Genomic DNA, 26,465 nt, shown 5'->3' on the forward strand with positions numbered 1-26,465 from the left:
GTAAAACTGAACAGACTGGTGGGCTAGTTGGTACTGCATAACTTGAGGCAAAGCGCAAAACAGCATGTAGGTTAACAGAAAGCTCTGTCTTCATTCGCTTCTGTTGTCCTACATGCTATTTTGCACTTTGCCTCAAGTTAGTAAAACTGCTGTAGTCTTAACCATTCCATGTAGAGCTCTATGCAGCCTGTGCATTATTGCATCAGTATTTCATCTTGAGATAAAACAAGAGCAAGGAATAAGGCAAACTAACATCCGTCTCTTCAGACAAATCAAAAGATCTCCTGCATTCTGTATTCACTCATTTCTCGTAGCCAAAAGGAACTCATCTCTAATCAGGGCCTAAGAATGTGCATGTTTAAAAAGATACAACACTGCTTGCTACAAGATTTGCCGAATATACTGTCTTACCACAACTACACTGCTTCAGATGAGGTTATGAGTGGCTAATTTGGGGGTTTATATTTTCCATATACAACTGGCCAGGCAGTAGTTATAGTACATCAATACTGCACTAGTTTTGCTAAAGTAGGGACTTTTCACAAACTTGGACATCTGCAATTCTTTAAAATGAACCCTGCTAATATGCGTATCAGTGATGCCCATGGTTGGTGTAACGACTGACAAAACGTTTTTTTTTTTTTTTTTTTTCCCATGTGGCTCTAAGATTCTGTCTCTTTAGACACTCATGGTTTAGGGAAGTAATTTATTAGAGTCCAACTTCACTTGTCAAAAGCCTGATGTGTACAATACCCACACCAACAACAGCAGAGTAACACAAATTATACAAGTGTTGAAAATATTCAAAAAACCATTGCCCATCCTGTGACGCCAGGCTGCACTCAGTCAACCTCATCCACCACTTCAACAAGTTTAGATGATAGCAACACTGTTTTCACTTACAAAGCCATGGTGGAAACATTGGTGGCAGTGGGAAAGAGCCTGGCCACCCGATGCTGTGATAATCCTTGGGGCAAGCCATACACACAAAGCTCGTTCTGAACCTCTCGCCAGTTAGAAGGCAGGTCAGCACGTTTGGCACCACGGTAGCCCACTCTCAGAGGATGGCCTCGCAGGCTGGCCTTTTGGAGGCGCTTGAAGTTGCGATCAGCATCCGCTTCATTTTTGAACTCCACAAAAGCAAATGACCTGTGTGACAAAAGAGCACATATGTCAGGCTCCGAAGCATGACTGGGTCAGTAGGAGCTCCAAGAGGAGTAGCAAGATGGCAGATCAATGTTTTGTTCTTCTATACTAGTTCTTAGGGGCATGCGAACAGTAATTTTTAAGACTAAATCAAATACGAATAACGCCAGATGCAAATAGAATATTAAATACCTTTTGAATAAACATTGGTAATATTCTCCATTAAAATAAAACTATGCTCATATCCTAGGATTCATAATGTTAGCAAGCTTGTGTGATAACATTGCACATTTATAAAGAGTTGTTTATCAAGGGTTCAAATGAAGGATTCGGAACAAATAGGCAGTTTGTTTGCATACCTAGCATTCTACCGAGGGGAAAGAATAGAAAAATAGCTGCAGCACAGGGAAATGAGGAAAAATAAATTCAAAAGTAACACTTCACTCACAAGTGCACTATAGCTTCATCCATACAATGTGGACAATTTCGGCTCGCTATTGCCGTTGCTTCGATCTAGGATCTACACTTTGAGGCATGACCTTGTAGTTCACGTCAGTGAGGCGGCGAAGAACCTTGTATGGGCCAAAATACTGTCGTAATAGTTTTTCTGAGAGTCCACGGTGGCGGACAGGTAGCCACACCCACACATAGTCACCGGGTTCATAGTGTATGTACCTTTGGCCACTGTTGCACCGGCGGGCATTGGAGCTCTGATGGCTGCGAAAGTGGTTTCATGCAAGCTCTCAAGCTTCCTCGGCTTTCTGGACGAAGTTATGAGCATTGTCACTTCGTGTGGTTCCAAAGGAAAACGACTCGAGTTCATAAAAATAATTAAAATCGGTGATGTCACAATGAGGTAACGGCTGTGGGGTCTTGGGGCAAAATTGAAATAATGAAACCTGCAACTTCATTTCCTCATCTAATAACCAACCTACTACCATAAAATGAGCAGAAATAGACATACCCAGAATAAAAAGTCTGGCTCCCTGAGTGATGTTTAGCATGCTCTAATGCGCAACTTCTCACATTTTGTGTCTGCTACTATAGCCGCTTGGATTAAAGTTAGCACAATTTTGCTCCTGTTTTACGTTTGATTAGGCACACTAGCAGAGTTCAACTATTAGAAAATTATTTAAAAAGTATTCATACTTGTGAATACAGACTGTTTTGAACACCAAATTAAAAAGTCATTATTTGATTCATTATTAAAAATTTACAATAATTTTGCATCCCAAGTAGTTCAGTATGAAATACTAATTGCAACTAAAAGTAACTATAAAAGCATACTTCAGAAAGAGTCTCTGATTTGAGCAGCTTCATATTTTCATACTGAAATATGGAGTCCCTTTTTTGTCAATCGCACAAGTTACACAAATATGGTACATTGGCATCCTATCCTTCATGTCACAAAAATGTGGCTTTATGCTAGAGACCTCAGTTGGTATGAGCCTATTACAATCTTGGGAATGCATGTGCCTCTAAATAAGTGAGTAAATAAATGTGTTTATTAGAGCTAAACAAATAAAAACAAAGAATTAGAAAATAAGCTTGCACATGGTCCGAGGGTCAAGGCATTAAATTCATAAAGCTGGCTGCTCCTTTGCATTTCTCCAAATTGCAAATTGACGACCCATGTATGGCTCAAAATTCTGATGAAGTTAACTTCCTAAAAAATTAAATTATGGGGTTTTACGTGCCAAAACCACTATCTGATTATGAGGACTGCCATATTGAAAGACTCTGAAAATTTGGACCACCTGGAGTTCTTTAACGTGCACCTAAATCTAAGTACATGGGCGTTTTCACATTTCGCCCCCATCGAAATGCGGCTGCCGTGGCTGGGATTCGATCCCGCGACCTCATGCTTAGCAGCCCAACAAGTTAACTTCTTTTCGTAATGAATAAAGGGCTACAGAGCCTCTGTTTGTGTTTTCAATCAATGACAAAAATCTTTTCTATTCCTCAGCTGGAACTGCTCAATGCTGCCAGGCTTTGAGCAGATTCGAATCTGTGTTCGAATTCAAATCGAACAGATTTGAATCTGTTTGATTTTCACAGCTCATCACAATCTACAGAAAGATTTTTAGGGTTGTCATTTATTTATCAAGCTCTTTTATTGGTTTTATTGGTCTGTACTTTATCCAAGAGGAAGGGGTGTGTATTGGAGGATCGTGTATTGCACCAGTTTTGAGCAAAACATTTTTAGCCCAATGTGACAAGCCGACATGTGCCTTCAAGGAATGAAAGTTTACAAGGTTGTTGGATATGTTGATTATCTTGTTGTAGCAAAGCCAGTAGATCATCAGCCAAGGGATAATGTGGTTAATGTTGTGCTAGACGTCTTTCATGCTTTTTCGAAGGGCCTTAATTTCACCCATGAATTGCCGGAAGATGACACCCTGCTGTTTCTTGATGTGTCTTACCACTTCATGACACCCATGCATGCAGGAGCTACATGCCATCGGTCTAAAAAAATTTTTGAAATTTGATTTGGCTCATTCTAAATTGATTAAAAGAGAATTGCTCTCAACTGCATGAGAGCTGCTCTTGCAAAGTCTTGCAAGCACCTAATCGAACGGAGTTTGCAACATCAGGTGGACCATCTTAAAAGTGTGGGCTATCATAAAGAACTTTTAGATTGTGTGGCAGAGGGTCTTCTGCGGGATGTCAAGAATGGTGGGTTTGCATAAAGTGCACCGGACTACCCATACCCATCCCATATATATAGGTTCTCCAACTGCCTCAAAATGACAGCAGCCAAATGTGGAGACTCTGTAGTATTCTCCACCCCTCACAAGTTAGAAAGGATTTGCCTCGTCGTAAGCAGGAACAAGAGAAGCCTTGCCGGCTACAAGAATCACAAAACACACTTTGTAGCATGCAGGACAGGTGTTATGTAAAGGATACCGCTGTCCTGTGAGAGATACTACATTGGGCAGATAGGAAGGTGCATTAATGAAAGATTGCAAGATCTCCACACAGCATTTGAAGCGAAGAATGCAGGGGGACATTTCAATGATCATGGTCACTGAGGCCTATGCTCTACAGCATTCAGCGAGATGCGTCTTTTGCACACTTTTGCTGACCAAGACAAAAGGGGAAATCTACAGAGACCTTCGCAACGAATGCTGAAAGAAATGTATGAGCGCACCCTCAGTGGCACTGTCTATGAATTTGATTATCTTAACTGAGGCTTGGCACGTGTTCTGCTTGTGTGTGTTCCTTGTCCAGTCTATTGCGCTGCCAAAATGTATGGAAGGCCTTATGACCAACTAGCCCATATTTCTGCATTAATGATCAATGGAGCAGGTTCCAACCACCGGCAAAATAATGTACCCACTACTTGGCTGAGTCATAATGTGCAACACTCCCATGTCAGGCTCTTTTGCCAAACATGAGACAATAATACATTACCAGCAGAAGAAATTGGTGCTGGAGACTACAGGGTTTTCTACAGCAGTAGAAAAGCTTTCCAGTACAGAAGTAATATGAAGTTCAGACATCCGACCTATGTAAAATTATGACTACAATGCTGCACTAAGTTTTGAACTCTTTCCATACCGCAGGAAATGACAAAAATTGTACCAACTTTTCCAGAAATGTGGCGTGCAGTGAAGCCATGTTTCCAGTACCAAACACTCAAGTAGCAAAAAATATAGAGACAACACACAGAATTGAATAAACGCAACATTCACGCTGCAAGGTATTTTTGCTCATGGTGACTATACTCGTTAGCACTTCTGGAACTCTTGCGGTTTACTTACCGATAAGAATTTGACTATGTCAGCTCTTTACTTTTGTTGCCTTAAACGACCCTTCACCAGCTTTGGCAATTTTAAACAGACAAGCGCAGTGTATACAATGTGCGCCAATGATTGTATCTGTAATGTATTATGCCACTGCCCACCACAAAAACAGCTGAAATTGCAAACAAAATGTTACATGCCCTTCTTCTTGCGGGAGCCCCGCTCCCAGCCAGATAGTCGGGGTCAAACGCACAAGTTTGCCTATGTAATTCGCATTGCTGAAACTTCACTCACCGTGACACATGACTTCCAGGATTATTCAGTGCTACAGCAGTTATTTGTTTGATCTGTCACTCTACTAGACGATACCAAGTTTACAAGAAATAATAAAACCTACAAACCAAATGTGCAAATCTGTTTTAATCTGTGCTGCAGTCAAAGGGACACATTTCTGTTTCATCTGCTTCCCACACCGTGCAGTCGTGCACACAGAAAACGAAACTATCTTGAAACATGCGCACACTGATGGATCCATTTCAATGTGGTGTAAAAGCAGCCAGACAACAACGCAGGTGTTCTCATGCACAGTTTGCATGTGACCGGAAGTGCACAGAGCAGCAAAAACGAAGGAAAAAACAAGGTGAGGCCTGTGATGCATACGTGATGCTATCCTCTGGCTCCGGTATGAGAGAATGCAGGAAACGAATTTTACTTGTAAAGGCTAGACGGGTCAAGTGGAGAGAGTCTCTATGTTGGCAGTGACGCTCACCTCTTCAAATCATGGGTGTCGCGACACTTCAAATATTTCCATCTCTGCTAGTAATCATCATCAGTCTAGTTACGTCCAGTGCAGGACGAAGGCTTTCCCCAGCGATTTCCAATTACCCCCGTCTTGCACTAGCCGATTCCAACTTGTGCCTGCAAATTTGATAATTTCATCACCCAACCTAATTTTTCTGCTTTCCTCGACTGCGCTTCCCTTCCTTTGGCACCCATTATGTACTCTTGCCCTATGCATTACATGGCCTGCCCAGCCCCATTTTTTCTCTTTAGCTTGTAAAGCTTTAGCTTTACAAGGGTATTGCAACAGTTCAACTCGCATAATAGTGGTTTATTTGAGAACTCTGTATAATACATCAATCTTGTCCGGTTTAGACGTTCCATTAGGTGCAATTGACAGAATTGTGATATCATTTTTCATTACCGAGTCAGAGTTGAGAACTTGATAGTTTCCTGAAAATTTGCAATCTTTACCAATTTTTATTAAAAAATTGGTGACCTAAATTGAAAATGTGCAAACAACAGTCACTATATTTTAACTTTTCCTTTTAACTCTTTCAGGGTCAATGACGTAAATATATGGCGCGGCGAACAAGTCCAAAATGGTCGATGCTATATATTTATGGCGCCGTCTGTACTTTTAAAAAGCGTGCTAATTTCCTAATTTTTTCTTTCCTGGCGTGTGCTGCCACTATGTGGGAATAGAGGGAATTTTTTTCTTGAGCCTCCCTCTCTCGGTTTTTGTTGCATGGTTTGTTTTAAAGCTAGTTTGCTCCAGCGTGTCTACTATATACTACCGCTCGCGCATTGGCGCGCATGCAAGCGGCGGTTTGGGATTTGTTCCGCGGGCGGTCTTGGCTTATTGCACTCGCAAAACTGATGGCTATCTCATTACTAATCACTCAAAGGACGGCCGCCTGTTTCTCGCTCGTTTAGCGCTCACAGGGGTGAGCATAGGAAGGATGCCGCCGTACATGCATTTCCTTTTCTTTTTTTTGGGAGACTCGTGATATCTAATTGCCTCTGGTTGGCAATAAGATGAAGTTTGTCACACGTATTGCTTTTCTGACAGGCACACAACCACAAAGTCTTCTTGGGTGCGCTTACCTATGCAGTTCAATTAGGCTATGAACGTAAATATTAGTGTAAGAGCAGGAACATTTGAAATTTGCAAAATATTCTCATGTGCGCATATTCTAAGCCTTGAACTATAACAACGCATCAAATTTTTCATTCTTATAAGTTTATTTCCTTTTTTTTATTGTTGTTATTCATGAATAAAGAGTACATATATACCAATGCAAAATATTTTCTCACTTTATGGTCACTCTAAAAAATTGCAGTAAATTTTTTTCGAAATAGGTCCCTCAGAAGAATTGGAATCTGCAATAAAAAAAATAGACCCTGAAAGGGTTAAATACAGTACAACAAAACGCATCAAACTTGATGCAGTAGTTGCCTCTTCAATGTGAGCTAGAATATTGGCTATTCCCGTTCTCTCTGATCCACATCACTTTCTTCCCGTCTCTTAAAGGGGCACTCTGTGCGTGTAGAGGCACGTAGGAGATGCCCGGAACTCCGATATCATGGCTAATGTTCGAATGACAATACAAGCACGCGGGTGAAACAGTTTTTGATTGCAGTGTGTGTATGATACGCATTCCTTTTTAATGCGTAAGCATTCTTTGACCCCAGCTCTGTCATGCGAAAAGTCAAGCTAAAAGTGTATGCCTTGTATATGCACAAAGATGTGTAATTTGCGAAGACATTTCTTCGTTATAGTAGTGCCGATGTAGAAGACTGGTAGCTTTATAAGCGATGAACTATTTACACAAACAAAAATTCACCTACGAAACACTTTTCAAGCCACCATTTTTCAGTCGCAGGTTACGTAGATTGACGGTTGGAGAGATAAATGTAACAAGAACGGCAGCAATAGGAGTATGCAGTCCGAAGTTATTCAGCCAAGAAATTTCAAAATACAAGAACAAAAATCTGCATGCTCTCCACTCAAATTTTGCACGGTCTTCTGTCCCCATTTCTTTGACCCACTGACATAACCCCTCGATGTCAATGGTATAAGGCCAAAGCGTCTACGTAGTGGAAGTTCGCACTCCCTGGTTGCCTACATGTTCTTTCACGGATTCCAGTTACTCTGGTGTGCTGATGACACTGGTCAAGCAACCTGGGCCTGCGCAACGTCTCTTCAGTTCAGCTTTAGTTCAGCATAGCATTGCAAACAACAAAAAGAGTGTGACAACAATGCCCTGAGATGAGAAACCTGCACCATGAGAACATGCAAAACAATGCAGCGAAGCGACAAGGCTGCTCACGGGCGTACAAAACCAAGAGAAGTTTTGTGCTCAGAGACCAGACGTATGCCACCATACCAGAGGCCGAATAACAGCCAGTGCCCCTACCAGCTTTGTGGTTGCAGCGATTTCTATTATGGCTCTATCTGTTTGCATCAACATAAAGATCACAGCAGACAAAAATTAATTCTTATTTCGTTATATTTTTGCTGCAATGCAGTAGTTGTCCACAACTTAGTTTTTAACCAATCACAGAGCAGTGAGTTCCATCATCGGCAGCAAAGTAGTGATTCGTTCACATCATTAAAATATTAAATATTTTAATATTGCAGTTTTTACCTAGGCTATAAGCATCTCCAACCTTCAGTCTATGCAACATGTAACAGAAGAACAGTGTTTTGAAAAGTGTTTGAGGGTCCCTTTAATGCTACACCTAACAATTTTCATTCCATCGCTCTTTCCACGGTCCTTCACGTGTTCTCAAGCTTCTTTGTTAACCTCCACGTTCTGCCCCCTATGTTAGCACCTGCAGAATCCAATGATTGTACACTTTTCTCTTCAACAACAATGGTAAGCTTCCAGTCAGGATTTGGTCATGCCTGCTGTATGGACTCCAACCGATTTTTATTCTTCTGCTTATTTTCTTCGTTGATCATGGTCCCCTGCGAGTAATTGACCTAGATAAACGGCCTCCTGCACAGACTCTAGCGGCTGACTGGCAATCCTGTATTATTGTTCCCTTGCTAGGCTACTGATTATACTAGGAGAATGCCAGCAAACTTGAAAAAGGAAAAAATCAAGAGGCAGACAGAGACAAAGCGCGAGGAAGGTGGCCGGCCACCTTCCCATCTCCTAGTATAACAATGTACCAACTATCCCAATAAGCCACTCTTATGAACAGGCTATTGAACATTACGTTTGTCTTCAGCATATTAATCTGCAATGCTATTCTTACACTTTCTCAGTTAAGGTCCTCAATCGATTGTTGCAATTCATCCCCAGTGTTGCTGAACAATGCCATCTGGAAACCAAAGGTTGTTGAGATATTCACCATTGATCCTTACTCCGAAGCCTTCCCAGTCTAATAGCTCAAACACTACTAAGCATGCAGTGGACATATGCTTCCTTGCCTTACCCCTTTCTTGATAGGCAATTTTTTTTTTACCAGAACCAAGGTAGCTATGGAATCTCAGTAAATATTTTTTAAGATATTCATGCATGCCTCATGTACTCCTTGATTATGCAAAGCCTCTATGACTGCTGCTATCCCTACTGAATCAGATGCCTTTAAATAACCTATGAAAGCCATACAGAGAGGTTGATTGCACTATGCTTTCTAAATCACCTGAGTGATGACATGGTTGTGATCCATTGTAAAATATACCTTCCTGAAGCCAGCTTGTTCTCTTCGTTGATTGAAATGTTGCCACGATTCTATAGGAAGTGATCTTCGTTAATATGTTATACAATACTGAAAGCAGGTTACTGGGCCTATAATTCTTCAATTCACACACACACACAAATTTTTAGCAGCAAAACTATAAAAGTCTCCATTTCAGGATACCTTGCTTCACCATCGAATGACCACAGGTGTAGCAGATGCCACATGCATAACACTAAGGTAACCGCATACTTAAAGCAATTGAAGAAAAAGGCTAAATCGCAGTAAAGTATATACATCCAAGTGCACCAGTGGTTAGAAGGAAAGAGCTGCGACTGAGAGAGTCATATGGTCTATGCCGTCTGTCAAAAGGTATGACCACAGTGGTTATGACCACCCCAACGACGGCCCCTCGGGGACGGCACTTACATGACTGTTTTGTGAATACGGGCCCTTCTAAAACTAAATGACATATTATGGCATTAATACACCTATTCTAAAAAATTTCTTATGTTAGAATTGTTCGTAAAAGCACATTCCAGTGATAGCAGACAGCCAAGGCGACTGGCCAATGGCTAAGGTAGTAACTGAACGTACGGTACTGAAGGCGCGCAATGGCACTAGTATCAACATACTGAGGGCATCTGTATTAGGCACCCGTCCCCCAAGGCAAAGACAGCCCAGGTACTGGCCCAGGTTAGACCCAGGTCGTGGTTAGACCACGGAGAAAGGAAATAAACTCCTCTTCCTCCATGGACAGGCAACTCAACGAAAGTTGCGAAGGCAGTGGTCACTCTCTCATGCCTCAAACAAATAACATGAATCACAATTTTAACAGCGGGCATTGTGGCGCACAATCGCGAAATATTTTAAAGCCAAGTGAAGAAGTTATCTTGGTAAATATTTTCTAGAACATTGAAAGCAAGCTAACAAGCCTATAGCTCAATTCCTAAACGTCTCCTTTCTTCTGGATTATTATAATGTTGGCATCCTTGCAGTTATCTGGTGAAGTCATGAGGCATTGCGTATAAAGGGCCACAAGCTTCCCAAGCATATCGGCTGCATCTTTCACTGAATCGACTTTTATTCCATCTTCTCATGCCACTTTTCACTGGGACGTCTTGCATGGCCCTTTTAACTTCATCACTAGTTATAGCGATGCCATCATCTCTGCTAGTAAAGAAACTATTTGAAAAATTATTGTGGTAGAACACTCCCTAGAGTGCACAACTTCCAGCATATAACCCAAAATTTGCTATGTGGCCTCGTCAGGGTGTCCTTTTAAATCAGTGCCTTTAGTGTCCCTTTAAAGGACCACTAAAGAGAAATATTAAATCTGTTTAGACACGTACAGTACTCATCAAAAACTATCGGAAGTAAAAATGAAGACCAAACAACCATCTTTAAATTTCGTACCGAAGTCCCAGTGCCAGTACACCAGTGTGATGTCATGGATTTCCAAGTAGCTTTTTTTTATATAATTATTTGAATCATTTTGGTGCAATAATTCTTGAAACTTGCCAAGTTTCTTGCCAAGCTTGGCTCCTGTACCATACAATTTATTCCATTCTTACTACTAAGCAATTAACTATGTGCAAGCAGCTGGCGTTAAACTCCCATGATGTCGCAGCGCGATAGTGTGGAAACTTCACGGCAACAGTGCCATCCATCTTTTGTTTTTAGGCCTTTTATGCCAAGCCACATACCAAGCCTCCTATCACAATAAGAACTGTACACAAGCTGTGCGTGCGCCCTCAATAGCAGGACAGCATGATGACGGCAGCGGGGAAAAACTCGGCAATAAAAAGACCTCGATCACATTCTACTCCATTCTGTGTTGCGAAAAATTAACACTGGTCAGCACCTGTCTATCGTCCTTGTTATCATCTACTTGGCGACACTTACCTTGCATATAAGTTAACACAAAGTAGCCCACCTAGATGCTCTGCTCCTTTGAAGCAGCCACTAGACTTTACCTTCCCTAGTGAAGTCGTAATCTAAATCAACCACTTTCTGGGATGTCGCTTTCAGTCAGCAGGGACACTAAAGAGAAACACTGCAATATATCAGTTTAGACTGATAAAATGTTCTTCCAAAACTATTTTCCTTAATTTCACTGTTAAGGGGTTGATTGCTAGAATAGAAAACGAAGGCCAAACTTCCATTTGTCTAATTTTGCACCCAAACCCCAGCATCGTTGTCATGGATTTCAAGGTACTTCCATGACATCCATGACATGATCCATGACATCATGGTGAGCAGTGTTGCAACCCATCTTTTATTTTTTGCAACTTTCTCCATTATCAAGCCTCCTTTCATGGTAAGTGTTTTTCTGGTATTGCAGAACGGCAATTAGCTACAGTTCAACTTATTCCTCCCTTTACAGTCCCTTTAAGCCAGTGCTAAGAATACCAATCACTCCGGTAAGGCACTGCGCACACTGAAGTAAGAATATAGCCCCTGCTCTATAGACCAGAATCTGTTACTCTCACACATATGTTAACAGTAAGCTCACTTAATCTCGATTCCAGCTGCCAGCTATTGGTGCAGCTTGTGCTGGGCTGCCAATTTGATAATAGGGCAGCTGACAACAAAGCCATGGCATGCGAACACTGGCAGCAAACATGCAATAAGAACAGTGTCATCACCATTCTTTGTTCCCTTTTACCAGTTCCTGTAATCTCTGGTAAAAGATGGCTGCAAATTCTGATCTCTACACCAGTTCATATTCGGGACACACAGACTTTTACAACCCTTAATTTTAGAGCACAGAAAATGCAAGATGGTCTTTACCATCTAAAATTAGCTATGAAGAAACTGACAGAAGAAATGGGCCTACAGCCATGAAACTACTTCACAGGAAAACTTTGTATGGCTACTCTCAGTGATACTATACCATATTCTTGTGCAGAGGCCTCCCTTTCTCTCTTAATGGGCCCAAAATTCTTAGGTGCAACTCATACACTAGCAAAAATAAATGTGTATATGTTTTATATAAAAGAATATTCTTTCAGTGTCCCTGTGCTTTGAGTTGTCGATGAATTTGCCCTCGCGCTGCCATCTGCCAGCCTCCTGGCTAGCTCAGATGGTAGAGTGACTGCCAAGGAAAGGTGCTGGTCCTGGGTTCAAATTCTGGATAGGACGAATTTTTCCTCAACTGCACAGCTTTCCAAGAAACCCATTGTGGTTTTCCTTTGTAGCTTCTTGGTGCATTTGGGTGGATGACGATTTTCCCTTTCATGCTTTATAAAAGTGCTCGCCACCATCGGCAACGACTTTAGGAACCTTTTATTTTAGTGTAAATTCGCTGTCACTAGTACATAACCACAGAGCTGGAGCCATCTCCAATGCATAACACAAGCGTTCCCTTTTATTTGAATAAAAATTAGCCAACTTCCATTCATCTGACCCTAACGGGACCGATGATATTGACTGAATTAGCCAGCAAGTCAAATTAAACAAGGTGCAGAAACAAAATGTCAAAACATATTACCTGATTTATTGAGCAGTATTTCGCCAATTTTCTAACACGACCCCGAATCAAACACACACTACCCACTTTCTATGTGAACAAAGTAGAAAACTAGCATAGAAATGACATTAAAACAAAGTATAAATCTAACGAGCACCTGATTTTTTAGCAAGAAAAATGGACAAAGGTGTCGAAGCACAGGGCCAATGAATATGGCAAATCAGTTCTGCGGAATTCCGCAAGGCGGAGGAAGTGTCATAAAAGGGAACACTTTCATCCACTTGATTGAAGCACAAAGCTACAAAAGAAACCCACATGGGTTTCTGTTCTTGTTGAAGCTTTGTGCTGAATTCAGGTGGATGAAAATTTTCCCTTTCATATTAACCCAAGGCTAGAAAAGCCGAGAAACCCAGAGTGTACCGCATTGCTGATGATTTAGACCTAGTGGTCATTAACTAATAGGCATTAAGTTTGTGCCTCCCTTAACCCCTTTCTTCCATCATGGCGTCATATTACACAACGAGCGAGTTAAATTACTTCCTTCAGAATAGTAATCGCTCTCTTATTCGTTTCAATGCGCGCAGTCTCCGTAAACATCTCGATGACTTCCAGAATCTGCTTCCAACACTTTCTTTCACGTTTTAAATCGTTGCAGTCTCAGAGACCTGGCTTAGCGAAGATGATAAAAACTTCTACCGTTTCCCGTCTTATAAATCAGAGTATACGCACAGACAGTCCAGCAACTACGGCGCTGCAGCTGTTTATATCTCGTCCTGAATCCCGTACAAAAGAAGACTCGACCTCACGTTAAATATTCAAAACTGTGAATCAGTATGGTTGGAATTCGATCCTAACTTCCTTAACACCGATGATAGAAACTTCATCTTTGGTTGCGTTTACCGTTCACCTTCCTCTTCAATTCCAGACTTTTGTATTTCTCTCGAAAAAATAATGGCAAAGTTATCCACTAAGACAAAAAATGTCATAATTATGGATGATATGAACATAAATTTAATGGAGTCATCCCCAAGCTCTGTCAATTATTCGTCTTGTTTCCAGAGTTTTGGTTACAAATGTCTTATTAATATCCCTACTCGTTCAGTTCTTGGGGGTTCTAACACTGTAATCGATCAAATATTGTCTAACCTTTTGAATCCACCTGATGCAGGAGTACTTGAAAGTGACATTACTGGCCATTTTCCTCTTTTTCTGCACACTACGTCTGCACATTGTTCCTATTCCAATTCTTACACCAAAATTGTTTTTGATAAAAAATTGTTTTCAGCAGCTGTATCTCACAATGACTGGTCTTCCGCTCTTGACACAAATGATCCGCAGGTAGCCTCTCGCGATTTATAACAAAGTTGACATCATACTATCATACCTACTCTCAGACAAGTAAATGCAGAGGGAAAGTGGCTTCACCTAAAAATCCCTGGGTCACCAATTGTTTGCTAAAGGCCATGCGCACACGAAAAAACCTGTATAAAAACTAAAAGACAACCATTCAACATAAACCTACATGCACGGTACAAAAAATTTTGCAACACACTTTCTTCACGGCTTAAAAAAGCTAAAACCAAATATTACGAAGAAAAAATACTTAGATGTGGTTTTGATGTAAAGAAAAAATGGCAAATAGTGAACTCCTTTTTGAATAGGAAACAAGGAGCGGATAGCATAACTAAAATATCCCACGATGGTAATACTTATTTCGAACCTCTTAAGACTGCGGATGCTTTCAGTAATTTCTTTTTTGCTAATAACTCCACTCAAACTCAACACAACTTATACGCATCAAAGCGCCTTCCACATTCATTTTATGTTTCCAACCACTCCTGATGAGGTGGTTTTAGTAATCAACAATTTAAAAATAACTAGTGCTGGACTGGACAACATTCATCGTGGTCATGTTAAAATAATTTCTAAACCAACATCATTTGTACTGCCTGAAATTATTAACCTCATGTTTAAAACAGGCACATTTCCTCGCGAGCTTAAACATGGTAGGGTTATTCCAGTTTTTAAGGAAGGCGATCGCTCATTACTATCTAACTACAGGCCAATCTGTGTTTTACCCTTTTTTAGCAAGGTCATCGAGAAAATAATAAAAAAATGATTGATCAAATACATAACCAAATTTAATATTCTTTCACCTGACCAATTTGGATTCAGATCCGGTTACGCTACTGACCTAGCACTTGCATCTCTTACTGATCAATTAAAGAAAGCCATTGATAACGGTAAATTCGCAGCATCCTTACTTGCAGACTTTTCAAAGGCATTTGACAGCATTGACCACGAGATTAACTTAAACTAGGTTCAATTGGTATCACAGGTCCTCCTTTACTACTATTACGCAGCTACTTACGAGACAGATACCAGGTTGTTAGCGTTTCCGATGCTCATTCTAAACCTAAATGATTAACTTAGGTGTACCACAAGGATCCATATTGGACCCGTTACTCTTTTTACTTTATATTAATGATCTACCTAACTGCCTCACATCTTCTAAATGTATGCTATATGCCGATGATACAACAATTACTAATTCTGGCGAATGTCTGTCAACGGTAATAACCAAGCTTAATAGTGATCTTTATAACTTGTTAGAATGGTGCAAAATGAATAGACTTACCATTAATCCTACTAAAACTAAATTTATTTTATTCTCATCCCAAAATAAATCATCACTATGCATTCCGCCCATTTCCATTGGTGACCATTTATTACCAGCAAGTGAAGAATGCACGTACTTAAGTGTTATTATTGACTGTAACCTAAAATTTCATCGCCATGTAATGTATATTAAAAAGAAGTTATCACATGGAATACGCGTTCTCATCAGGGCGCGTCCATTTTTTTCCTGACCTGTGTTGCTTTCACTCTATTTCGCATTTGTACACTCTCACATTAACTACTGCATAACCTCCTGGGGTAACACGTACACTATTCACCTAAAGCCGATACAAACCATCCAGGCAATTAGAATAATCACGTCGAATCCACACACCGCCAATGTTAAACAGTTACTACAAGCAAATAACATTCTAGATGTTGCAGCCTTTGTCAAGTACAACCTTGCCACTTTTCTTTTGAAACTAATAAATGACAAAATACCATTATCGCTAACTCCTCTATATCATCTCTAACAAACACTAACCCAACTCGTTTTACACTGCATAATAACTTCATTCTGCCCAAAGTGCGCACTAATTAAGGGAAACTGACCGTTCACTTTGCAGCCATATCATCATAGAATACATTACCATTTATCATAAAACACCTAAAACCCCATCGATTTTGTGATGAACTGAAAAATTTTCTGTTATGTGATATGTAAGTGACACTATGCACCGTATAATCCGATTTCGGCCCGGCTCTTCTTTTGGTTTTAGATCTGCCATTGTTATGTACTCCAACATGTAATTCATTCTTTTTCTTTAATTTTTCTCTTTCTTCCTCTTTTACTTAAATTTTATCTAGTTTCGAAATATTGCTTACTGCCGTTATATTGTCTATTAATTACTTCATCTACTTAGATTTGTATCTCATTATTTATTATTAATGGAATTGTACCAATTGAGCTGTTGTTGCTTGCCAAATGAACTTTTATGTTAACCATGAACAGGAGGTCCCAATTCAGTTTTAACTATGGGACCTCCTTCTGTATACCTCTATCTGTATATTACTTTAATGTAATAATAAAAATTGATTGATTGATTGATTGAACCTCTTATGCATGAATTTTTTGGCTCAAGAAAAACATTTGAAATGCACTTGGAAATACTTTTATGAGGTTAGAGCGTGCAAAATTAGTTTCACTTCCATTTGCTACCTCTGGGTGAAATTTGTGAGCTCATTACAGAAAACTGAAATGGGTATCTAGCACCAAAGAGTGCTTTTTTCCCCCACAATTTCACGCTACCAACTCTAAATCTTAAGTCTCGCATCTTATGGTAGCCTGTAAAACAGCAAGTATTGCAGTTATGGCTGCAATTTTTGCACCTGAATGGTTGCAACTGTGCAAGTGCTCACCCTGCTTTATAACTTATGTACAAGGAATTGTTTCCAGTCGCAAGATGGTGACATGCCAATACATTATTCTCGTTAGCGTGACTTCACCAGCCCCCATTGCAAATTTTGGCTGTACACTAGATTCAAGCATTTTACCAAAAGATTTTCTCAAATTGGTTCAACATAGGAGGATATAGAAGAAATTAACCGTCCTTTTATTATACCACCAGGAGAAGAGCATCACTGCCAATGGAGACCGGGACGTCTACAAAGTTGACATTTCCAAATTCTCAGAGTTTTCCATGTTTTCCCCGAAGGCCTTTGCAAATATCCAAGTGACACAGAACTTTGTTTTATGTCAATACAGGCTGACACCACGTCACCTAATGCTGTCACTCTCTAGTAAGCATGTTAAAAATTAAAAAAGGACTTAATCCAGTTTGAATAGCAAGGAGTAGCATTTATTTTACTAAAAAAAATAAAACAGAAGGGACGGGTTAGTAAAATTCAAAGCAAAGAAAATATCTTCGAAAGAATAGTCGAAAAGCCCATTGCAGATCGAGTCGGACATATTCAAATACAAATAAAAAGAGATGCATACAGAAGCAAATATTTTCGAATATGAGCTATTTCTACCAACTCATTGGTATGACGCCCAAACTTTGTCACAAGTGAGATTCTCTCCCAACAGCTAGTGAATCAATCTCAACTGTCTTGACATACTCTCAACCCGCACACAATGCCTCAGTGTTGCGTTTCACTGCTTTAAATAGTTTATTTTGGTTTGTATGAGGCACACCTGCATCTCAGCGTCAGCCAACACTTTGTTTTTTTGAACTCAAGCTCCTTCAAAGAAGCGGTGGCATACTTCCTTTCCCGTTCGTTCCTCAATGCATGGGTCCTCTCTGTTCTCATCCTCCTTCCACCGCTCGTTCGCCCCACGGACCATTTAAAGCATCCTGTTGGTCAGCTGTACACATAAAGGAAGTCAAATACTAGGAGGGAGTGTCGCATGACAATTTCGAAGCCTAGTAAAAAAAAATTAAAGGAATGGGATGATGGGAAATAGGCCCTCATGTGATAGGCAAGCGGTGGCTTTAATTGGCTCACTTTAGTTGCACCTGCTGCGCGGGTTTTGGAATATGCGCACACAGTCGGCATGGCAAACACATGCCGAGGTTGAGTGAAGGAATTCAAGTGTGTGAAAGAGTCAAGTCTGTGTTATGTCAGTCAGGTTAACGCACCAAACCACCATGCGGCTCACCGCTTAAGCAAGCAGCAGAAAGGCGCCAATACCGCAGCGAACAAAGGCGTCGAGTCATTAGCCGGCATTGTGTCCAACAACCTGCGACCTCAGGGACGACTGGTCGCGTCTCAGGTCAGTTTCAGAGACACGAGGAAACCTTTCGCCCTGCAAATGCATGAAGGCAACCAAGCCGTCCTTCTGACTGCGATTCGTCGTGTCTGGGGGCATCTTCTGGGAAACAATACGATGCCTTTCACCCCTGCAAACATGTGCAAGCGCTCAAGCGAGCGTCTAGGGTCTGCAGCGACTGCTTTTTCGTGTGAAAAAAATTCGTCCCATCTTGTGCCCAGCGATGGACTGGCAAGCCAGGGATCCCGACCATATTTGAGGCCATGCCGGCCTATTGTTATGGTCAAAAGACCGGCGAGAATTCAATAGGCACGTTTCAACAGCGTAAGGACGTCGCACCACACAATCTCACAAAATAGTGCATGTAAATCTCAAGGAAAGGTGACAACTTCGGCGTTTAGAGAACAGGGTAATGCTATTTATTTCTTTACAACAAAAGACGCACAGCAGAAACTTTTACTAAGCAAACACGCGACAAATAAACATCCCAAGAAAGATCTCGTCTCATCCTATATAGGTGCCAGACAGCGGAACAAAATTTAGCAAGAAAATATGCACCGGATTTTCAGGTACACAACAGCTGATTTGACAAAACAATAGACCACACTTGGGCCAGCACACTTTGGACAGGTTTCGAGGTGAGAGCACCGATTAAATGCGGTGGTAAGCGCAAGTGATGCTTTGAAAATTATGTCGCCATGGGTTCAGTAACCCAGTCTTTCTCCTCAATTCAAGGTAACGTACTTGAAGCGAAGAACGACGCCCGCGGTAGGAGAAACCCACGCATTATACTTCCTACGTGCCTCAGTGCCTTTAACAAGAGGCACCACCAAGCCACTAATTACCACCACGTACCAAACAAACACGAATGGTCTGGCAACAATGTGCCGAATCATAACTTTCTCGCGCCTCACAGTGATGCAATTTGAAAATAACATCATACAGGGTTCGCATAGGCATTGAAGGCACAAATTCAAGGGTTTTTAAGGACTTTCAAGGCCCCCAAAAGTTTTTTTCAAGGACTAATTTCAATACTCAATTTAGTACCCTTTATAGTAAAACAACTTTTTTAAAACATGCTGCAACAAATTTATTGAACACTAAGAAAAAGACGCACTTACAGACTAGTTTAATACTAAACTAAGACAGGTCGTAACAAGCGTTCATGAAAGCTCCTGAAGCTTTGAGATTATTTCTTGCTTGATGTTTCGAAGTTCTTCCGTCTTGCTTTTTGCCGTTTTCCTAAGGCAATTTGACTTCACAATGTGCACGACGTCGCCTGTCTCTTCTGCTTTCTCAGCCAATTTGTCAGGTGAAGCTGTCAGATCAGCAATGGTTGCTTCAAGTCTTGCTTTCTTTCGCTTTAAGGTATCAATTTCTTCCTCAACAAGGCACCTCTTTGACTCCGTTGCTTATTCAAGTTGCTCCTTCTTCTGCGCCTCCAGATATGCATGATAACGATGCCTTGAAGCTGAAACGAAGGTCCTCAACTCCTTTATTATAGGAATGTCAAGGATGCCACCTGCCTTATCAACGGCGTCACATATAACGCGTTGTGAGACATATGACAGACTTTTCAGGTTTTCCACACAGACCTGCCGGTTGACACTAAATCCTCTTTCGACAGTTGCCTGGCAGTGGCTGAGCACAAGTAAAAGTTGGACTATTGTCCAGAGCTCAGCGTAGGATGAATTGAACTTTAGGAGTTCTAAGAAAAAAATGTCTAGCCTGTCAGAGCTCTTTTCAAACAATCGCAGCTTGTGCTTCTCCATCTGCAGCATTGCGGCGTACTGTTGGTGATTGCTCAACATTTTTGCAGCGATAAGGGCATTCAAACCATTCTCAAGTCCTGCTAGGCGCTGGTCTGGCTTGGTGGACATTTGATGGGGATCCAGTGAGGAAAGGCCTCTAATCAAAGGGAATCTTAAAGGACTCTTCTCAAGAACCTTTTTACACACACTAACAAGGCACTGCTTGCATTCTATTTTAAATGCAAACGCATCTTTTGCACTGAGCTTGGAATTCTTCAAAATTTGTTCAGCTGCATAACCAATGTCCACTTTCTCAAGTGCAGCGTGTTCACGTCTTCAATGTTGATTTTCAACAGGCCTGTAGTCCCAACTGACGCAGAGAGAACTGAACACTTCACAAACTTTGTGAGAAGCTTCCTGACAATTGTTTCGAGGTCCCTTGCCAGAAAAAACACAAGTGGTTGGTCTGCCTGATAGTCCGTCAGGAAAGATTTCAGAATTAGTGCAATCCCAAGGGCAAAGTTAAGTTTTGCTGGGACTAGTGGGTTACTGGAGAAACTGAGCAAGTTTTGAAAGGAGGCACATTTCGGTTGGTTCACTTCTTTCTTTCTTTCTTGCAGACTCAATGTAAATTCTCACACCAGGCCACAGTGAAAGGGCTTGTTCAATTACCGGAACATTTTCAACCCAGCGATGGGCGACGTACTTAAGGGGAAATGTAGCCTGACCAGTCACCACTACGAAGTTCTCTTGCCTCGCCGGGGAATCTTCAAACAATACACTTAGACTAGACAACAGAATGTCCACTCCCCACTTGCTGGCAGTTACACCCGCCCTGTAGACGTTGTGCACAACGTGCAGACCGCAAGTGCCTAAAGCTAGCCATTGTACTTGATAAGTTTTTTTGAAGGTGCTCCTGAAAGCTTCTGAAAAATTTCAAGTTGACATTCGGTCCGTCCATGGACACTTGTAGGATCTTAATAAGTGGTAATGGCTCCAGTGCCTTCAACAATTTATCCTCGATGTCATCTGCCGTCGTGTGGCCCATAAAAACGAATGTGTACCTTGTTATTTTTTGTGATGCATCCCAGTACCTGACGTGTATATCCATCTGCTTCTGGTGGAGGTAATCATTTGCGGATTAATCAAACAGAAGGATGTAATAGTCGCACTTATCTATCGCCCTATGAATGGATGATAGAAAGAGTGGTCCAAGACCATGACACGCCAGGTACGCGCACTTTTTCTCTCCACATGTGAAGAGCTTCGTCACTTCGCTATCGGGAAACATTCTCTTGAACAGATCGCTTGTGTGGGCGGATGAGCTGTACGAGTAATGACACGTGACAACTTACAAAGCCCACAATATTTCCGCTTGTCACTAAATTGTGAGCCTTGCTTGCGGCATTCAAATTCGAGGACTGCGTTTCGACTACACAAACGGATTCGCCACACTCGCGCGATGTCACGTAGTTCAACATGGAGCTACCTGCTGCATTCTTCACGCTCGCGCTGTGTTTCGAACTCCTCTAGTGGCTCTTCAGCGCAGACTCTCCCATCGACGAGATGTCAAACACTTTTCCACACGGTCTGCATCTAGCATGATGCAAACTTGTGGTGTCCGGCGCAATCCAGTCTTTCTACTCATCATGGCTAAGCCACGATCGCTGGAAATTGCACTTCCCGGGCATTGCGCACACGCACAATTACGTCCACGTCCAGCGCATGCCGCAATACACGTGCTCTGAATAAGCCAACGGGAGGCGATTAACAAGCGGTATGAAGACGGCAACTATAAAAAGTGCGCGACCACAGCGAACAAAAAAAAAAAAACAAAAAACACAACAACATGGAGGACGAACGCCCGAACCGGACTGGATTTTCTTGGCTTGGATCGGGAGGCAACCCTCGCTTTCAATGTGGCCACTTGATCAACGGGCAATCGCTGAACGGCGTCAATGACTATCATCACGGAATTCAAGGGTTTTTCAGGCACCACTAAATATTTCAAGGTTTTCAAGGCCTTGAAAATCACATTTTCAAATTCAAGGGTTTTCAAGGTTTTCAAGGACCCGTGCGAACCCTGATCACAGATGTTTCCGTGGGAGCAGTAGGGACCGTAGTAGAGGCCGGGCTGCACATATTGAAAATCTAGAAGTCTGAGCGCCTTAGCAACCGTGGTTAAACGCAAGTTACTGAAAGGCTACCGGTGACTCTCAACGCCCCTGCAACCGCTATGAGAATATGTCGCGCTACCCTAACGCCTCTTATGTTTACCTAATGTAAAGTTAACCTAACATAAAGTTAATCTAAGCAAATGTGGCCAAAACAAAATGACAATAATGCTCACGGCGTAACCACTGAGAATACGCCATGCCACCCTAACGCCTTCCACGCTAACCTAACCTAACCTAAACCTAGGCTAAATTAACATAACTTGGGCGAAACGCAAAGCCAATAATCCTCGCGGCAAGATATCAGGCAGCGGAGTTCAACCGCGATTGCTAAGGCGCTGTGCGTTTATTTCACTCAAAGCGGACTACTCAAAAATGCTCCTGAAAAGTTGCGGGCAGCAGCATATGAAAAGCCTGCCAAGTGATGTTTTGTTGAAGGTAGAGTGCCATAAGGGGCAAGGAAGGTTAATCCAGCATGACCGACTCGGCACCAGGGACGTAGGCGCAAGAAAGTCTGTCCGACATTCCCTCAGACACAGCGATCACCAAATGGGGCGTCCGTGCCCACTGCCTTACTGCACGGGCAGCCGGCGTCGTAGTGTAAACAAACTCGACCCACTCTGCAATGCCGGCATGCCTAGGGGACAAACGCATACAGCACGCGTTAAGAAACCTGGGAGAAAAAAATGGCTGTGGCTTAGCTAAGGTTAAGCCCAGGATGCGAAGCATACTAGCCTTTATTTTAGTTGTTGAACCACTGTTTAGCCTGGTGAACTGCTGTTGCTTGGCTATATTTGGTTCGGCTAGACGAAGAAACAACTCATGCGTTACTCTGCTTCGCCTTCAAGAGTGGAACGCGACAGCGTTCCCGTCGACCCGCCAAGGGGTGTAAGACAATGGGCTACGGCGCAGCGACTATGCGCCCCGCATTGGACGCGGTGAGGGTCGAGCAACGCAGCGTTCGGCGCGGCAACGAAATGTGCGCCTGAGCAAGCGACGCACGCCTGAGCCTTAGAAACAGCTCGTTTCTAAGGCAACACCGCATTCACTAGAGGCGCTTTTGTACCGCTTTGAAGCATCGTACTCGTGGCTTAGTGGTAGCGTCTCCGTCTCACACTCCGGAGACCCTGGTTCGATTCCCACCCAGCCCATCTTGCAAGAGTTGAGCCAAAGCCACCTTAGAAACAAGCGCAGCTGCTTATATACCGCCGCGACGCCGCGAGTTGGAGCCCCGTTTCTCCTCTGTCGTGACGTCACGGTGTCACGTGGTCAGCCTTGAAGGCGACACTGCCGCGCCTGAGGAGTTGGGTTGAGCTCTAGTAATATGCTTCGCATAAAAGCCCCCAGATTTTCTCTCTCGCGCCCGCATTACTCACGCCTGCGCACAAACGTTGGGCGATCCCTCAAATGACCGTCTCGTTCCAAGAGGCACCGCGCACAAGACCCCGGCGAGCGGGAGGGGCGGCTTCAGAGGAGGTTGGCTTGCCGAGGCTAGCAGAATCGCGTAACTCTCCCTCCTATATTTTTTTTTCTCCCTTTCTCCATGGTTATACAGTCAACGTCCCAATTTTTCGGACTCCCTAGGGGCCGCAAAAATGTCCGAAAAAATGAATGCATGTCTTTTACTGTCTTTAAGGGCTCAAACAGCCACAGGCACGTACGAAAAAGCTCCGAAGGCCTGCCAGAACACTTACTACGCATATCGGTGCTTGCACTATGACGGTTCGTTATGATTCCTCTCTGTAGCTCGAACTAGCATTAGCGCGACTTTTGTTCCCTTTCAATAAAATTACAAGTAATTTTCCCTGATAGAAGCAAAAGTTCCCCCAAGTTTTGCCTGAGAATTTCCGGACTTAAAAAATTCCTGAGAATTCCCAGTTGGTGGACACCCTGGGAGACACTTCCCCTCTGCCTTTAGGAGCCTTCCCAAGTGGCGTCCTTTCCCTGCCTTCTCCTATACGCATAGTGCACACCGATGGACGCGCCACTGGTGGGGGCCTTGTGCAGAACACACGGGAGAGGAACCAGGCACGCGCCGTAGTTTGTTGCGTCGTTGGTAGTGCTTCTCTGTCTTATTCACGTTTTCAGAGCAAAATAGCCAACACCCTACACATGTGTGGGGTGGCCAAAGCTTCAAGGAAAACCGAAGAATTGTTGCAGGGGGGGGGGGGGAGGAGGCTCAAATACCGGCGAAAACATGCCGGCAATACGGTTCTAATCATTCCCCGCAAAGCCTCATCAGCGGGAGCAACGGTAGCAAAAATGGATCGCCGCTTCGGTGGGAAATTTCTTGTTCTCATCCTTTCCTTTGTCTCTGTGTTTTTTTCCACTCCATCACAGACGCACGAGTGACGAAGTTCATCTGCAGTGCAGCATGCGGTTTAAAGGCATTTCGCTAAAGTTCAGAATGCCGTTTGCCGCTTATATTGTTTTCTGCTTCTTTACCATGCTGCGCTAGCTAGGCAGCACTACTGCACGAGTGCATTGTGTTGTATGTTAAAGCTACTGAAGGTTGCAAGAACTGAAATTGTTGGTTTTACGTGGCCCGGTAAATCCTCACACCAGGTGTTGCGCACTTCCATGTTTTTACATCTATTTTATGCGTGACTTCACACATGTTTAACTGTTGCTAGTTGCTCCCATGCATAACTCTTGTTAATCGATTCTTTTGAGCTGCAAGGTTTTCACCCTGCCTCGTTTCGTTTGTAAAGGGTATAAATCACGCTGCGTCTTATCGGAATGGTACCACACGGAAGTGCTTCTTTAGCAGCTTTATCCTTTTCGCTCGAGGGCATCTGAGACATTGTGTTTTCTTGGGAAATGTGTTTAGAAAATAGGTAGTTCATGGCGAGAAATGCTAATAGTTGCTGCACATGGTAATTTTGTTCCATTTTTCGCTGTTTCACAATGTAGTCCCTTTTTGCATGTGAATTTTGTACTCAACTGAAGTCTTTCTTATTATGTTTACGCTGCAAGGACTAAACCCGGCCATGCCGCCTGCGCTCATCTACATTGACTAGCGCTGCTCTGCCTTTAAATATATCATGTGGCACCTCCCTTTAGTAACATAAAAAAAGTACTGAAAAGTTAGACTTTAGCTTTGTACGTTTCCAAGCAGCTCCCTTGGGGAATTTAAAATTGCAAAAACTGCAGTGGGAACGGCAGTTCATCGGCATATGCAGCAGAATTGCATTGGCGGTACAGCCCTAACACACGCTTTTATTAACCCGTGCGTTTGGCGACTTCGTTGACTAGTGTACGCGTTTCCATCAATAAATTTGCGATTACTCTTATTGAGGCAACTTCGACCACACTTATTCGGCGAGGTAACATGTATTTATCGGTAGAAAAATCACAACGGCATGTGCAGACATAGCACCATGCGGATTTGTTTGATATAAGTCTACACTAACGACGGGTGCTCATTATTGAGGTACAGAAGCAGCATTACGGCAAGGGTAGAATCGGGTGTCTACCAAGTTGGCATTTCCAAATTCCCCGAGTTTTCCAGGTTTTCCCCGAGTGCCTTTGCAAATTCCCTGAGTGATGCAGAACTATGTTTTATGTCAAGACGGGCTGAAACCATATCGCCCGATGCTGTCACTCTCTAGAAAGCATATAAAAAAAAGCTAAAAAAAAAAACGACAATGCAATTTGAATACCAAGGAGTAGTGTTTATGCTATTGAAAAAAAAGAAGAGAAGGGAGGGAGGGGTTAGTAAAATGCACAGCAAATAAGATGTCTTTGAAAATAATTGCAAATCGAGTCTGACATTCTCAAATACAAATAAAAAGAGATGCATACAGAAGCAAATATCTTCGAATATGAGCTATTTCTATCAACTGATAGCAAGCTCAGTGGTATGATGCCCGAACTTTGTCACAATTGAGATTCTCTCTCAACAGCTCGTAAGTCGACCTCAACTGTCCCGACATACTCTCAGCCCGTAACGACGCCTCAGTGTTATGTTTCACTGCTTTAAAGAGTTTATTTTGGTTTGGATGAGGGACATTTGCATCTCAGCATCAGCCAACACTATGTTTTTTCAGCTCAAAACGGTGGCAGCATACTTCCTTTCCCATTCATTCCCCAATGCGTAGGTCCTTTCTGTTCTTGTCCGCCTTCCGCCACTCGTTCGCCCCACGGACCATTTGAAGCATCTTGTTGGTCAGCTGCAGTCCACGTCCGATTTTTCGAACTCCCTAGGGGCCGCGAATACGTCCGAAAAAATTGCCGGTTGGAAAAAATAAATGCATGGCATTTACTGCCCTTAAGGGCTCAATCCGCCAAAAGCACATTCGAAAACGCTCT

General features: G+C 42.5%; 1 protein-coding gene and 1 pseudogene across 1 annotated transcript in view; both read right to left on the minus strand.

Annotated features, from left to right (window-relative positions):
* The window catches only part of LOC142581886 (uncharacterized), a 64,081-nt gene that overhangs the window by 15,663 nt on the left and 21,953 nt on the right, over window positions 1-26,465 (minus strand). Inside the window, exon 8 of the mRNA XM_075691333.1 lies at window positions 904-1,149. Within this exon, the coding sequence (XP_075547448.1) occupies window positions 904-1,149 (246 nt within the window). The remainder of the gene's footprint in view (window positions 1-903; window positions 1,150-26,465) is intronic.
* LOC142581879 (uncharacterized) lies at window positions 18,403-23,089 on the minus strand (annotated as a pseudogene).

This window comes from Dermacentor variabilis, chromosome 1 (assembly GCF_050947875.1).
Source record: "Dermacentor variabilis isolate Ectoservices chromosome 1, ASM5094787v1, whole genome shotgun sequence".
NCBI classification, from domain to species: domain Eukaryota; kingdom Metazoa; phylum Arthropoda; class Arachnida; order Ixodida; family Ixodidae; genus Dermacentor; species Dermacentor variabilis.